Raw genomic sequence first — 15,524 nt, 5'->3', positions numbered from 1 at the left:
TGGTTGTGTGGAAAAACAGATATGGCTGCAATAATGATACTAGGGGACCATGAGGGAAGAATAATGAACCTGTTGTGTTGGAGTTTGTTGGTTATTCTAATGTTTTGAACTGAACTTCCATTGAAACAGGTTTTTTTGATAGGGGTCAAAAAAAATACCCCTGGGTGACCTTTGACCTCCAGTTCACACCTCTTGCAGAGCCCGTTATATAAACCATGTCTTTATTTATGGTCTCTGCTAGACTTATTATATACAGTATAGGCAGTTATTCTGTCCCTCCATTTGCACTTAAGTTAAACTATGGGCTGTACTATTGTACTCTTTTCCTTCCCTCTTCTGATATGCAGTAGATATTTAACATTTATTCATAGTTAATAGTAATTTAATCTCATCTGAAGCTTGATGATATATGTTTTAACGGTATTACTTTCCTCGGTATTCAAGGGATCACATCGAGTTTAATAGAAGTGTTGTCCACACAGCTTCTCTTGGGAAAAGAATGATAGGTACTCAAACAGGGGGGTGTTGTACCTGTCAATCATTCAAATGTAATCCATCGCCATGGAAACTGCAAGAGCTTCATGTTTTAGTGGAGCTGCAGACAGAGTAAGCTTACAAAGATTTGACATGGCGAAACACAACGATACAGTACGGTTATAATGAAAAAGAATAAACCATTCTGTGTGCAACAAAGAATTGAACCCAAGATGTCATATTGCTCCGATGAAAGCTTTTATAGGGTACGACTTCTGTTTCCATTTCTTCTAAAACACACAGCGGAATGAAAGACCTGGCAGTATGGTCTCGTAGTTCACAACCGAACCGTAGTGGGCTATCAGCATGTGGATTGAAGTCCTAACCTGTACAACCTGTCACTGACCGAGGTTGAGAAAAGCATCCAAATGTACCCTCCTGAATGACATTTAATTTGTGCCCTCCAGAACTACATTGTCACAAGAGTGCGAGTCAGTCAGTCATGATTTATTTCTGTGTAGCACAACCCCACCCAGGCAATGCCAGTAGTACAGTTGGCCTGCAATAGAAATTGAAACGATGACACAAAGAACGAATGACAGTCAATTCTGAAGGCTGCTGCCACACGGCAAGCGGTGACGGAGCGCCAAGTCTAGGTCCAGGAGGCTTCTAAACAGCTTCTACCTCCAAGCCATAAGACATAAGACTCCTGAAAATCTAGTCAAATGGCTACCCAGACTATTTGCATTGTCCCCCCCCCGCCTCTCCCCACCACTGCCACTCTCTGTTGTCATCTATGCATAGTCACTTTAATAACTTTACCTACATGTACATACTACCTCAACTAACCGGTGCCCCCGCACATTGACTCTGTACCGGCACCCCCCTGTATATATTGTTATTTTTTACTGCTGCTCTTTAATTATTTTTTACTTTTATCTCGTATTTTCTGAAACTGCACTGTTGGTTAGGGGCTCGTAAGCAAGCATTTCACTGTAAGGTCTACAGCTGTTGTATTTGGCGCATGTGACTAAAACAATTTGATTTGATTGACATCAGCCGAGCTCACCCATTTCCTATGAGTGTCTGCTCTCATTAGAGGAGGTGCAGGAGAGACACCCAACCATTAAACCCACACAGACACCTCTAATCATGGAGCAGGGGGGGTTAGACCTGGACATGTTTTAGAGATTGGAAGACAGGCACACAGAGGCAGACAGACAGACCGACAGAGGCAGACAGACAGACGGACGGACTCCGGCTGGCTCCAATCCCTCTGCTGTCTTTTCATAGCTCAAAAGAAGACGTTGAACCACAAAGGTTAGCGATGGAGCTCAAAGGAAAGCATTTTCATAGTCCTATCGCCGACGCCAGCTTGAGCTGGGAGTTCAGTCTACTGCATATTCTGATTGAGGCAGGAATTCCACAGTGGCATTTTCCCATCCCCTCCATGAGCTGCAGGCTGCACATCAACACTCACTCAGCTCTGTGTTGTGGTCCTATAGGAGCAAAAGAACAACATCAATGCAGAGGTAGACAACAATCACAAAGCAGACAGACTAATTCTAACAGACACACTGGTAGACATAGGACACGAGGTAGCAATGCCAGTATCAACGCATATAGAAAGAGTGAACATATTCACAGCCAGGGGAGGTGATATCTGGCAGTGTTGGACAGCGTGGTGCACTGACGGGAAGAGGCAGGACCTGGGCAGAGTGTTTGGGACGAAGCCCTGGGCCTGCAGCTTGATCACCAGCCTGTCTACAGGACACAGGTAACACACAAGCACATTACCCTACAATCTGAAACTGTCAAGCACATTACCCTACAATCTGAAACTGACATGCACATTACCCTACATTCTGAAACTGACATGCACATTACCCTACAGTCTGAAACTGACATGCACATTACCCTACAATCTTAAACGGACATGCACATTACCGTACAATCTGAAATGGACATGCACATTACCCTACAATCTGAAATGGACATGCACATTACCCTACAATCTGAAATGGACATGCACATTACCCTACAATCTGAAACTGACAAGCACATTACACTACAATCTGAAACTGACATGCACATTACCCTACAATCTTAAACGGACATGCACATTACCCTACAATCTGAAATGGACATGCACATTACCCTACAATCTGAAACTGACATGCACATTACCCTACAATCTGAAACTGACAAGCACATTACCCTACAATCTGAAACTGATTTATAAAACAACTGCAGCTGCCATCACATCTTACACCAAAAACAGTACAATCAATGTCCTGAGAGGTATAAGACGAATGTCCCGTGCCGAATTTCACAATACGAAATACACAGTTGAAGTCGGAAGTTTATGTACACTTAGGTTGGAGTCATTAAAACTTGTTTTTCAAACACTCCACAAATTTCTTGTTAACAAACTATAGTTTTGGCAAGTCGTTTAGAACATCTACTTTGTGCATGACACAAGTAATTTTTACAACAGTTGTTTACAGACAAATTATTTCACTTATAATTCACTGTATCACAATTCCTGTGGGTCAGAAGTTTACATACACTAAGTTGACTGTGCCTTTAAACAGCTTGGAAAATTCCAGAAAATTATGTAATGGCTTTAGAAGCTTCTGATAATTTGAGTCAATTGGAGGTGTACCTGTGGATGTATTTCAAGGCCTACTTTAAAACTCAGTGCCTCTTTGCTTGACATCATGGGAATTTTAAAAGAAATCAGCCAAGACCTCAGAAAGCAAATTGTAGACCTCCACAAGTCTGGTTCATCCTTGGGAGCAATTTCCAAACGCCTGAAGGGTCCACGTTCATCTGTACAAACAATAGTATTCAAGTATAAACACCATGTGACCACACAGCCGTCATACCTCTCAGGAAGGAGACGCGTTCTGTCTCTTAGAGATGAACGTACTTTGGTGCGAAAAGTGCAAATCAATCCCAGAACAACAGCAAAGGACCTTGTGAAGATGCTGGAGGAAACAGGTACAAAAGTATCTATATCCACAGTAAAACGAGTCCTATATCGACATAACCTGAAAGGCCGCTCAGCAAGGAAGAAGCCACTGCTCCAAAACCGCCATAAAAAAGCCAGACTACGGTTTGCAACTGCACATGGGGACAAAGATCGTACTTTTTGGAGAAATGTCCTCTGGTCTGATGAAACAAAAATAGAACTGTTTGGCCATAATGACCATCGTTATGTTTGGAGGAGAAAGGGGAAGGCTTGCAAGCCAAAGAACATCATCCCAGTCGTGAAGCACAGGGGTGGCAGCATCATATTGTGGGGGTGCTTTGCTGCAGGAGGGACTGGTGCACTTCACAAAATAGATGGCATCATGAGGCAGGAAAATATGTGGATATATTGAAGCAACATCTCAAGACATCAGTCAGGAAGTTAAAGCTTGGTCGCAAATGGGTCTTCCAAATGGACAATGACCCCAAGCATACTTCCAAAGTTGTGGCAAAATGGCTTAAGGACAACAAAGTCAAAGTATTGAGTGGCCATCACAAAGCCCTGACCTCAATCCTATAGAAAATGTGTGGGCAGAACTGAAAAAGCGTGGGCGAGCAAGGAGGCCTACAAACATGACTCAGTTACACCAGCTCTGTCAGGAGGAATGGGACAAAATTCACCCAACTTATTGTGGGAAGCTTGTGGAAGGCTACCCGAAACGTTTGACCCAAGTTAAACAATTTAAAGGCAATGCTACCAAATACTAATTGAGTGTATGTAAACTTCTGACCCACTGGGAATGTGATGAAAGAAATAAAAGCTGAAATTAATCATTCTCTCTACTATTATTCTGACATTTCACATTCTTAAAATAAAGTGGTGATCCTAACTGACCTGAGACAGGGAATTTTACTTGTGAAAAACTGAGTTTAAATGTATTTGGCTAAGGTGTATATAAACTTCCGACTTCAACTGTATATGTTAGAGTACATCAATCAATGTTTTGAGGGTAGACATGGGAGTTTCATAAGTAGGTGAGGTTGTTATGGCAGTAGCAAGAAGTTTGAGGGGAATTTACCTGGGCAAGCAGCCAGAAACACACTGACCCCCTGCTCCTTCAATTCCTCCACAACCTGCCACAATGGAAAAACACACTGTGTTACACAGCACATTATGGAGTATCTCATGTTCCCTTTCCCTGTCTCATACTCGCTGTTATTTGGTTCAGGTAATGACTGTTTGGGCTCACCTTACATAGTGCTTTGATTGACATAGAGTCCATGAAGATGACTGAGCTAAACTCTAGCACCAGACAGTGCCTTGCGCCTGACATTTGAGGTAAGGGCTGGTTCTCAATGAGGGCTGCATTCTCCAGTTGGACACGCTGCACAGACTGTTTGCACAAAAACACACACCCACACACACTTGCTAATGTTCGTAGACTTTCACATTGCATGAGTTACAGCTGTCAACCTACAGTAAGTACGTGAAGGAATGCACAACGATGCAGAAACAAACAGTGGAATGCGGTGGTTCTGGGTTGAGTTGTAGTTTATGCTAAATTGTCTGGGGTGAGTTGTAGTTTATGCTATATTGTCTGGGGTGAGTTGTAGTTTATGCTATATTGTCTGGGGTGAGTTGTAGTTTATGCTATATTGTCTGGGGTGAGTTGTAGTTTATGCTATATTGTCTGGGTTGAGTTGTAGTTTATGCTATATTGTCTGGGTTAAGTTGTAGTTTATGCTATATTGTCTGGGGTGAGTTGTAGTTTATGCTATATTGTCTGGGGTGAGTTGTAGTTTATGCTATATTGTCTGGGTTGAGTTGTAGTTTATGCTATATTGTCTGGGGTGAGTTGTAGTTTATGCTATATTGTCTGGGTTGAGTTGTAGTTTATGCTATCTTGTCTGGGGTGAGTTGTAGTTTATGCTATCTTGTCTGGGGTGAGTTGTAGTTTATGCTATATTGTCTGGGGTGAGTTGTAGTTTATGCTATATTGTCTGGGTTGAGTTGTAGTTTATGCTATATTGTCTGGGTTGAGTTGTAGTTTATGCTATATTGTCTGGGTTGAGTTGTAGTTTATGCTATATTGTCTGGGTTAAGTTGTAGTTTATGCTATATTGTCTGGGTTGAGTTGTAGTTTATGCTATATTGTCTGGGTTGAGTTGTAGTTTATGCTATATTGTCTGGGTTGAGTTGTAGTTTATGCTATATTGTCTGGATTGAGTTGTAGTTTATGCTATATTGTCTGGGTTGAGTTGTAGTTTATGCTATCTTGTCTGGGGTTAGGTGTAGTTTATGCTATATTGTCTGGGTTGAGTTGTAGTTTATGCTATATTGTCTGGGTTGAGTTGTAGTTTATGCTATATTGTCTGGGTTGAGTTGTAGTTTATGCTATATTGTCTGGGTTGAGTTGTAGTTTATGCTATATTGTCTGGGTTGAGTTGTAGTTTATGCTATCTTGTCTGGGTTGAGTTGTAGTTCATGCTATATTGTCTGGGTTGAGTTGTAGTTTACGTCTCATAGCATGTAGCCTGCCTACCTACCTTTCTGAGAGAGCTGAAGAACAGCTCAGCATTTGCAAAGTACAGAGGGTTGGAGCAGGAGAATACAGAAACTCCAGGGATCGGCCTGGCCTGTGAAACACAGAGCAGGCCAGGGTGTTGTTCATCAGCAGCACAGCAGGGACTGGTTAGTTAGTTCAGGTGAAAGGTTTCTCAATGGCTATCCTAAAGGTTACCTCAGCATAGAGACGTAGGTCCCTGTAGCAGTCCGTCCCAGGAATATGACCCAGCACTGCACTGTGGGAGCTGACAGACAGACAGACAGACAGACAGACAGACAGAGTGAATACAAAAAGACAAAATGAGACAGAACAGACATGAATGGCTACCATAGGTGTTCTGCGAATCCCATAACATGCACACCACCTAACGAGTGACCGACACACTCACAGTTGAGTCCTGTAGACGACAGTGATCAGAGAGAAGGCCAGAGCAGCAGCCAGGCCAAGATCCAGGTTGAAAATCAGGGTGAAGATCAGGGTGAACACCCACACCAGCTGTAGGGAGAGAGGGGAGAGGGACACAGGAAAGGCCCTGGATTAGAGGCCTATCTGGGGTGATCAGTGATGGATCATCAGAATGACTGAAGGCATACGGAATGGATGATGTTATATGGAGGCTGACGTACCAGGTCCAAACGGTCAGATGCCCAGAGCACTGGGACTTCCCGAAACTGACCCAGAATCCCTTGCAGATTTACCACAATGACCACTGCTAACACTGCCTGTAACACACACACACACACACACACACACACACACACACACACACACACACACACACACACACACACACACACACACACACACACACACACACACACACACACACACATAGAGACAGAGCAACAAGTATAAACACTTACAAACACAAAGGCAGAGAATGAAACAGAAGCATATGAACACCAAAACAAACAAATGAACGCAACCACAGACAAAACATCTGATTTCAGTGTTAGAGAAGGGATTGTAGAAGGTGTTATAAATGACTTGAGTACTATTGGCAGCTGCTCAAAGAGATGTCCAATCTTCAGCAAGATGGTGAGCATCATCAGAGCAGAGAGAAGGCCAGCCACCTGTGGACAGGAGGAGCGAGGGGGAGAGATTAGAAAAGAGAGAGCAAAAGAGAGGGAGATACATATAAGTGAGGGAAGATGTGAGATTAAGACTTTACCCCGTGTCGGTGTTTAGCACACAGCCAACTATGGACTACATATTCCCCACTGCAGACCAGGGTTCAATTCCAGAGCCAGACTTTACATTTCTGTATCTGTATCAATCCTACAGTATGTCTATCACAAAGAACAAATCCATTCTCCTTGAAGATGTGTATATCTCTGCCATTTCCTGGTTGCAAAAATGTGAATACTTCGCCCAATTTCAGTTTATGTGACAAAACAAGCAAGTATATAGTGTAGAGAATCATTTTAACATCTAAACTGCTGGGAAATATATTTTCCATAACCAAAACAATTTGTATTCTGCAGCTGTTTGAAGCTGGTGTATAACATCGAAAGTAAAAGATGCAAAAACATAGAAACGGGAAGCATAGACATCGTGCACATTGAACAGATCTACCACTTCTTCGACTTCCTTTCAATGAGAATGACATACAAAAGTATGTGGACACCCCTCTCAAATTAGTGGATTTGGCTATTTCAGCCACACTCATTACTGACAGATTTATAAAATATAGCATACAACCATGCAATCTCCATAGACAAACATTGGCAGTGGAATGGCCTTACTGAAGAGCTCAGTGACATTCAACGCGACACCATCATAGGACGCCACTTTTCCAACAAGTCAGTTCATCAAATTTCTACCCTGCTAGAGCTGCCCCGGTCAACTGTAAGGGCTGTTATTGTGAAGTTGAAACGTCTAGGGGTAACAAAAGCTCAGCCGCGAAGTGGTAGGCTACACAAGCCCAAAATCACCATGCACAATGCCAAGTGTCGGCTGGAGTGGTGTAAAGCTCGCCGCCATTGGACTCTGGAGCAGTGGAAACGCGTTCTCTGGAGTGATGAATCACGCGTCACCATCTGGCAGTCTGAATGGGTTTGGTGGATACCAGGACAACGCTACCTGCTCCAATGCATAGTGCCAACTGTAATGTTTGGTGGAGGAGGAATAATGGTCTGGGACTGTTGTTCATGGTTCGGGCCCCTTAGTTCCAGTGAAGGGAAATGTTAACGCTACAGTATACAATCGCATTCTAGACGATTTTGGGCTTCCAACTTTGTGGCAACAGTTTGTTTCAGCATGATAATGCCCCCATGCACAAAGCGAGGTCCATACAGAAATGGTTTGTCGAGATCAGTGTGGAAGAACTTGACTGGCTTGCACAGAGCCCTGACCTCAACCCCATCTAACTCCTAATCGCTCAACACCTCTTGTGACGGAATGGAAGCACAGCAATATTCCAAATTCCAGCTTTAAAAGGAAAAAAGGAAACTCTACCTGGGTTTTCACCCCAATACTTTCTTGGACCGTACTGCGTGACAAAGAACCGCTGACGGCAAAACAGTGGAACATCCCTCCAATTGTGTTGCAGAGTCCTATCGCCAACAGGTCCTACAGCAGGAAGAGACCAATTATAGCAGTGAAATAGCGGGAGAGAGAAACTGGTCCTCCCAACAGTGGAGTGAATATAGTGAGTCCGTTAGGAGACAATGTGAGAGCTCATTTCTCTGTTACCTGGTTGCTGTCTATGGCATAATCATGTTTGTGTGCAAACATTCTGCCCATGGAGGAGGTAAAGCCAAAGCCCACCACAGCCAGGGACAGAGCAGGACCAAACAGCTCTTTGGCCTGGGCTAGAGAGGGGAGGGCTGGGGGAGACAGGCTGGAGCCACGGAAAGAGAGAGGGGACATACTGGTAGTTTCATCATATTTTTGTATTCATCCCATGTAGCCTGTGAACATAACACGGTAATAACTCAAGTTTTATGTCACAAGTAAATTCATTTGACATGGCACAAACAGATGAAGAGAGACAGTAGGACTAACCCAGTGGGTATGTGTCCTACTACCTGGACACTATGTTGTCCTGACAACTCCAACTGCACTGACAGGAAGGTGGCCAGAGTTATCTGAGGATAAAATGAAGAGGACAGAGGAGATGAGGTCATCACACTGGAACAGTCTTCAACAGAAAGACCTTTATGCAATTCTGACTCATGTCTGACTGTGTGTGTGTGTGTGTGTGTGTGGGTGTGGGTGTGGGTGTGGGTGTGGGTGTGTGTGTGTGTGTGTCTACCAGCACCAGCTCCCATGGAATGGGCATGGGTAGCTTGGTCTTGAAGAGTCTATTCAGCATCTTTCCTCCCACCAGGATCACCATGGAGACGGCGGAGACAACCAGCGTCCCAGGCGTTGCGTTAGTCACTCTAGACAGCACATCAACCAGCGTCTGACACACACCAGGGCACATTGATGAAGACAGGGACACACACACACTTTCTCTGTCTCCTATACACGCACACAAACAAAGCTCACCCAGCCTACAGCCAGGAAACCGCTGTGTCTGTTGGTTGAGATGCCAAAGAGTAGAGGCAGCTGGTAGATGGTGATATGAAGGGCCGCCGCCGTGGTATAGCCGCTCACCAGGGGCTGAGACAGCCAGCGACACACATCCCCTCCTCTCATCAAGAACAACACTATCTGTAGAGAGGGACAAGTAACATACCTAGCCTGTCATCCTAAGACACGTGTGTGTGTGTGTGTGTGTGTGTGTGTGTGTGTGTGTGTGTGTGTGTGTGTGTGTGTGTGTGTGTGTGTGTGTGTGTGTGTGTGTGTGTGTGTGTGTGTGTGTGTGTGTGTGTGTGTGTTCACCTGTATAAGGCCACAAAGGAAGGTAAGTTGTACTGCCACACACACTCGAGCCATCTCTCTGTCACCCTCCCGCTCCTCGACCCCGTTACTAAGCAACTCCACGTTATCCGTCACAGTGCCAATCACGATAGAAAGAATGGCGAAAGTACCTGTGTGCCGTCATGCATGGAAACGCACCGATGTCATATTCAAAGCCTTGAACTCTTTCCTCGCTCAGACTAACTGAACCCTACCCACATTTCCCTCATTCAGCACTAACTGAAAAGAAAAGAAAGCCAGCGAAGGACTTTGATTATGTCCACCACTTCAGGTGATGAGAGTGTCGCAGAGGTCCGTGTTAACACTCACCCACTGAGAGGTGTCTGGACGTCCCAAAGATGAAGTAGATGACCAACGGATAGAAAGAGGTGTAGAGACCAAACACGGGCGGCACCCCGGCCAGCAACGCATTAGACAGGCCTTAGGGGGAGAGAGAGATTGAGGGGGGGGGGGGGGGACACAGAGAGTAAAGCGTCTGGCCCAAAGCAGACATGAGCGGTAGGTATACCAGGTGCGTATCAATCTCATTCATATCTGTAGCTTCAGGTAGTCAGTGGTACCTCCGGGTAGGTGCATGATACCCACACTGACGCCCGAAATCAGGTCTCTGATGGCGTTGTCTCTGAGGGAGTAGCGGGGCAGCCAGGAGAGGACAGGAACAGATGACAACATACAGCTCTTCAGCCTGGGACCAGAACACCTGGGAGAGGAGACAACCAGAGTTGGGGTTCAATCGTAGACATAAAGGGTTCATTTCTCTCTGTTGAATTTGACAGGTATAAATATGTAGGCCAAATTAAAAACGTGTTAAAATATAAAAATAAATGTAATATTTAAAAGAAATACCAATAATGTGATATTGTCCCTCATAATAATATACGGTATGTCTCTCACGATGCCCCAGACTACTGGGGGGTGGGGTTAACATTCACGCCACAATGAAAGTATAGAGCATGAATGCTGTGCTGGCGCAACAAGGCTCCACTGTCACTCACCAGCATTCTGCCTTCACCCTCTCCCAAACCGACCGGGACTTCTTTCCCAACCGCTGACCCAGTATATCCAACTGTGCTTCGTCCAGCATGGCTGTGTGATCAGGCAGGACAGGATTAAGAATAATACTGTCCATCTTGAAGTCAAAGGCACAGTGCAGGTACACTCTCCAGCACTGCTATATAAGGACGGTCTGACTGCTGCCAATTTTCCATTTGCCAATTTCTCTCTATTTTGTGTATGAATAGTTCAGTGAGCCAGTTCAGACATAATTAGAGTGAAGTTGCAAAAGAATAGCATTGCAATTAAATAGAAAAATAACCCAAACGTGTGTGTGTGGGAGACTAAATACTAGGTGAAGACAAAACCTGTACACAACTATGTCCAGAGAGAATGAGCGGGCTGATGTCATGTGAGTGTGTTTACCGTACACCACGTGTGCCGGGGAGGGCGGAGTGAAGCCTTGAACTCTGCTCAGAGGAGCGGGCAATCCATTCCCCTCCCCCTCTGCGATTCAACGCTGCTGAATACTTCCTTCGCCGTGGCTCGCATTCAGACAGAATGGCACCCGAAGTAGTGCACTACACAGGGAATAGGATGCCATTTGGGACGTGGCCCAAAAAGAGCCCTGGCTTAAAAGTAGGGCCTTTCCCAAGAGGGAGAATCCAGGCAAACTCCTTGATATCCTGGCCCATCTACAGTTGATGAAACACCACACTGTCACATTCACAGGACTTAAGCTATCTAACAAACTAATGTATTTTTGGAATCCTACAACCACGAGTATAATTAAGCAATAAGGCCCAAAGGGGTGTGGTATATTGCCAATAAGGCAAGACGCAACGCGGAGTGCCTGGACACAGCCCTTAGCCGTGGAATATTGGCCATATATCACAACCACTGAGGTGCCTTATGGCTATTATAAACTGGTTACCAACATAATTAAAGCAGTAAAAATAAATAGTTTGTCATACCCATGGCATACGGTCTGATACACCACAGCTTTCAGCCAATCAGCATTCAGGGCTCGAACCACCCAGTTTATAATGGTTGGTGGATTACAAGACATCAGCCTGTACTACACTGAACTAATGCCTCAACGCCAACAACAGTGTGGAGACCTGAGGAAAACATTCCACACACATATGAAATCAGGGAAACACAAAACTACTGTAATACATTTGGATCATGAATTATTACTTAATAATTCCACAAGATCTTGTCTACAGTGGGGCTTGGATCTATCTGGGGCCGTTCCATAATATATGGTCCAAGAAACACTGTGAGTCACACGTGTAAGTGAAGTCAGATGCCTCTCACTGTAATAAACTAAACTCAGCTCCATATCGAATAGCATTATCAGTAGGAGAAGGGAAAAGTGAACTAGTATACAAAGTCCGGTTGTATTTCAGTGTCTGTTGTTCCCGTGTGCTTTAGAATGACAGAAGGAGCGAAAAGTTATAGAGAATGGAACATGTCTCACGGACTGGATAAAAATGGATCAAATTGACTTCCCTTTCGAGCCCAATCAGAATCGAGTAGTCAACAATGTCATGGTGTAACTTTCAATTGGCATGATAAAGGTGGACATGAGTCGAACATCACACGATTTAACTAGCATTTCATGTCTTATCACACAAAGTAGTATAGTAGAGTTGGTACAGTAGGCATATTATAATAATTATATTCATTATAATTATACATACTGTACCAACATGCTCAGGGGGCAGTAAAAAAAAAAAAAAAACGAGATAAAAAATGATCCTCTTTTTTTAAATTCTGATCCCCTGACATTTGTTTAAAACATTGCAGCGTTTCCTCTGGAACTTGAGACAACAAAGACAACAACATTTTGATGGGAATGAAATGTTGTGAATCTCTCGCTCCTTAGCCTGATGCCACCGGGATGTGCCTGCCAGTGGTCTCACAGAGACTACAGGGTTATCAGGTTGTCATCCTGAGGAAAAGGTCCAAATGAACATCAACGCCTCTGCCTATCGGTCTCAAAGTCCACTGATATCAGATAGCCACACGTGACGCCATGTCAGTGGTCACGGGTGGGCATGTCTGTGGAGTAGCGTATAGGTGTGTGAGTATGAGTGTGCACCGCTTTGCGTGGGTGAGCTCAGGTATCTCTACCAGTGAGTGAGGACAGGATGTGTTTGATAATTTGTAGGTGTGGGTTGATTCTGCTGCTGTACAGATATGCATAAAGGTCTTGGGATAAAGCATCTTAGGTTCTCAAACGAGCCTGACATTATAGCCATTTGTCACATCACATTGTAGAATATAAAGTGACATAATGACTAAAACAAATTCGTCCAAATGATTCTGACACAAATGGAGACGTTGAAAAATGCTTTACCCAAAGTCTCAGGAGAGAATTCTTGCCAACCAACCTTACACGATAAACATTGACACATTAGATCAAACATGAACTTCCTTTATATCATATAAAGTGTTATGATGACTAAATGAAATGCTATAATATTCTGATTTTGAGAGAGAAATACAGATATTTAAATGACCATGTCTTGGGAGAGAATGATTACCAACCTGCAATGGGACCATTTGCCACATTATAACTGCTGCATCAAACATGAACTTAGATAGACTTTGACAAGCATATCAGGCTACATAAAACTCTACCATCCGATTATTCTGAATTATTATAAATTCTACCATCCGATTATTTTTGAATCGGCTATTTCTTTGTTGATATGTTTTAATCTGATAAATTACCTAATTTAACCTGTACTACACTGTCTCAAAGCCTCATCCCCAGATCCAGACAGCCAAGAAGAACAAAAAATTCTTAACACGACACACACACACACACACACACACACACACACACACACACACACACACACACACACACACACACACACACACACATAAATGTTTAGTACTCCAATCACTGGGCACATTAACATACAAACGCTGAGAATAAATGTGCTTTAAAAGCAGTATCCCTGGACTGAGTTCATCAGAAATGGTTCAGCTGGTCCTGTTGTGGTCCTTGGTGTATCATCAAGTCGGTCAGTACTGGACAGTAGTCCCGCATTTTCAGAAGGACCGTGCCTGACCACCGGTGCCAGTGCTTGGACTTGATGTAATTGTGATGCAACCAGAACTGGCCCATTGTCCTGGTGAGTGGTCAAGTATTGTCCTAGTTAATAGCCACGCTGTGGTCAGTACTGAGTCACTGTTCTGGGTCATGGTGTGTTGCGGTCAGTCAGTACTGGATCTGTCTCAGCAGCAGCATGAGGTCTCGGACGCGTTCAGCGCGGCTGTGGGGGGACTGGTGCAGGGGCAGCTCGAAGAAGGAGAAGGTGAAGCTGCGAGAGAAGCTGAGGTTGGTGACGGGTCTGAGTGGGGGTAAGCGGGGGGCACGGGGCAGCCTGTGCTGGGGGAGCAACCTGCGCCTCACCCTCACAGCCCTGCTCCCCTCCGTGGGAGCTGTGACTGGGGGCGAGGGGGCAGGGCTCCGGACACCGACACCCCCCGACAGGTGTCGGGGAAGTTGGGGGGACAGGGGTGTGGGGAGAGGGGCGGGCGGTGGCGGAGGGATGCTGGTGAAGGAGGATTCGGACAGGGACAGTCCGCCCCACGGGGTCATGCTGTCCGGGGGAAGGTTGCCGGAGGTCTGGCCCGGCTGGGTACGCTTCCTCCGTGCGGCCTGAGAGGGGCGCTGGTGGGTTGTCATAGTAGGCTTGGCTGTGGAGGGGGAGAGAATCTTCCATGTTGAACAGACAAGGCAGTAAATGTTCAAATGGACTGTTTTAAAGCTCAAATCCACAGTTGGTGAAACTGCCGGGTCTGTTTGCTATATTACAACAACAAATGAGTTATCTCAAACAATGAACACTGTTTTTCCCAGACGACATCATTGCACGCGTGATTAGCACTGCAGAATATGTCATGTGATTATTTTTTTTTTACCACGATGCTGGACGCTCCTCTCTCTTTCGTTTCATCAACAAAACAAAAACAATAACAAAGGCTCTGGGGGCCGAACAGTGGCCCCCTTCATGGATTTAAAGTACCCTCGTTTGGCACTGATATACAGTTGACATAGGGCGAGGCTTTCTTTGAATTTGTATAGTGTACAGTTTTAGAATTGTATGTAAATGTGCCATCAAAGTATTCAAGTGTATAAAAGTGTTTTACTAAATCAAGCATAGGCGACACACTGACTGTACAAAACATTAGGAACACCTGCTTTTTCCATGACATAGGCTGACCGGGTGAAATGATCCCTTATTTATGTCACTTGTTCAATCCACTTGTATTAATGTAGATGAAGGGGAGGTTGACAGGTTAAAGAAGGATTCTTAAGACAATTGAGACATGGATTGTGTGTGTGTGCCATTCAGAGGGTGAATGGGCAAGACAAAAGATTGAAGTGTCTTTGAATGGCGTATGGTAGTAGGTGCCAGGCGCACCGGTTTGTGTCAAGAACTGCAAAACTGATGGGTTTTTCACACTCAACAGTTTCCCATCTGGCCAACTTGACATAACTGTGGGAAGGATTGGAGTCAATGCCGCTGATAAATTGAGGCTGTTCTGAGGTCAAAAGGGGGTGCTACTCAGTATTAGGAAGGTGTTCCTAATGTTTTGTACACTCAGTGTACAAAGGGAATC

At 44.6% G+C, this 15,524-nt stretch overlaps 1 protein-coding gene across 3 annotated transcripts; it reads right to left on the bottom strand.

The window, feature by feature from the left end:
- Positions 1 to 558: 558 nt before the first annotated feature.
- Positions 559 to 11,296, bottom strand: LOC129830313 (prestin). Of its 3 annotated transcripts, none has more exons than XM_055892794.1 (17): positions 10,880 to 11,294; positions 10,445 to 10,584; positions 10,194 to 10,304; positions 9,846 to 9,994; positions 9,510 to 9,674; positions 9,271 to 9,423; positions 9,021 to 9,103; positions 8,709 to 8,856; positions 8,472 to 8,585; positions 6,641 to 7,087; positions 6,403 to 6,509; positions 6,189 to 6,258; positions 5,995 to 6,084; positions 4,698 to 4,841; positions 4,527 to 4,581; positions 2,120 to 2,238; positions 559 to 1,973 (listed from the first exon to the last, which is right to left on the bottom strand). In XM_055892794.1, exons 1-17 carry the CDS (start codon positions 11,011 to 11,013, stop codon positions 1,944 to 1,946), a joined length of 2,259 nt encoding a protein of 752 aa, XP_055748769.1. In that variant the 5' UTR covers positions 11,014 to 11,294; the 3' UTR covers positions 559 to 1,943. The 3 variants fall into 3 exon arrangements, with proteins under 3 accessions (XP_055748769.1, XP_055748770.1, XP_055748768.1); XM_055892795.1 differs by lacking the exon at positions 559 to 1,973 and having other exon boundaries at positions 1,980 to 2,238; positions 6,641 to 6,736; positions 7,010 to 7,087; XM_055892793.1 differs by lacking the exon at positions 559 to 1,973 and having other exon boundaries at positions 1,980 to 2,238; positions 10,880 to 11,296.
- Positions 11,297 to 15,524: the final 4,228 nt, after the last annotated feature.

This window comes from Salvelinus fontinalis, chromosome 31, assembly GCF_029448725.1.
Source record: "Salvelinus fontinalis isolate EN_2023a chromosome 31, ASM2944872v1, whole genome shotgun sequence".
NCBI lineage: Eukaryota > Metazoa > Chordata > Actinopteri > Salmoniformes > Salmonidae > Salvelinus > Salvelinus fontinalis.
Note: the sequence above shows the minus strand (reverse complement) of the source record. Positions and strands in the feature narration are given on the sequence as shown.

Excerpts from the sequence above, each read along its gene's own strand:
- LOC129830313 (XM_055892793.1), bottom strand. The coding sequence starts at position 11,013 with ATGGACAGTATTATTCTTAATCCTGTCCTGCCTGATCACACAGCCATG. Across the intron at positions 10,585-10,879 it reads AGGGTGAAGGCAGAATGCTG|GTGTTCTGGTCCCAGGCTGA; the intron begins GTGAGTGACAGT and ends CTCCTCTCCCAG. Across the intron at positions 8,586-8,708 it reads ATGCCATAGACAGCAACCAG|GACCTGTTGGCGATAGGACT; the intron begins GTAACAGAGAAA and ends TTCCTGCTGTAG.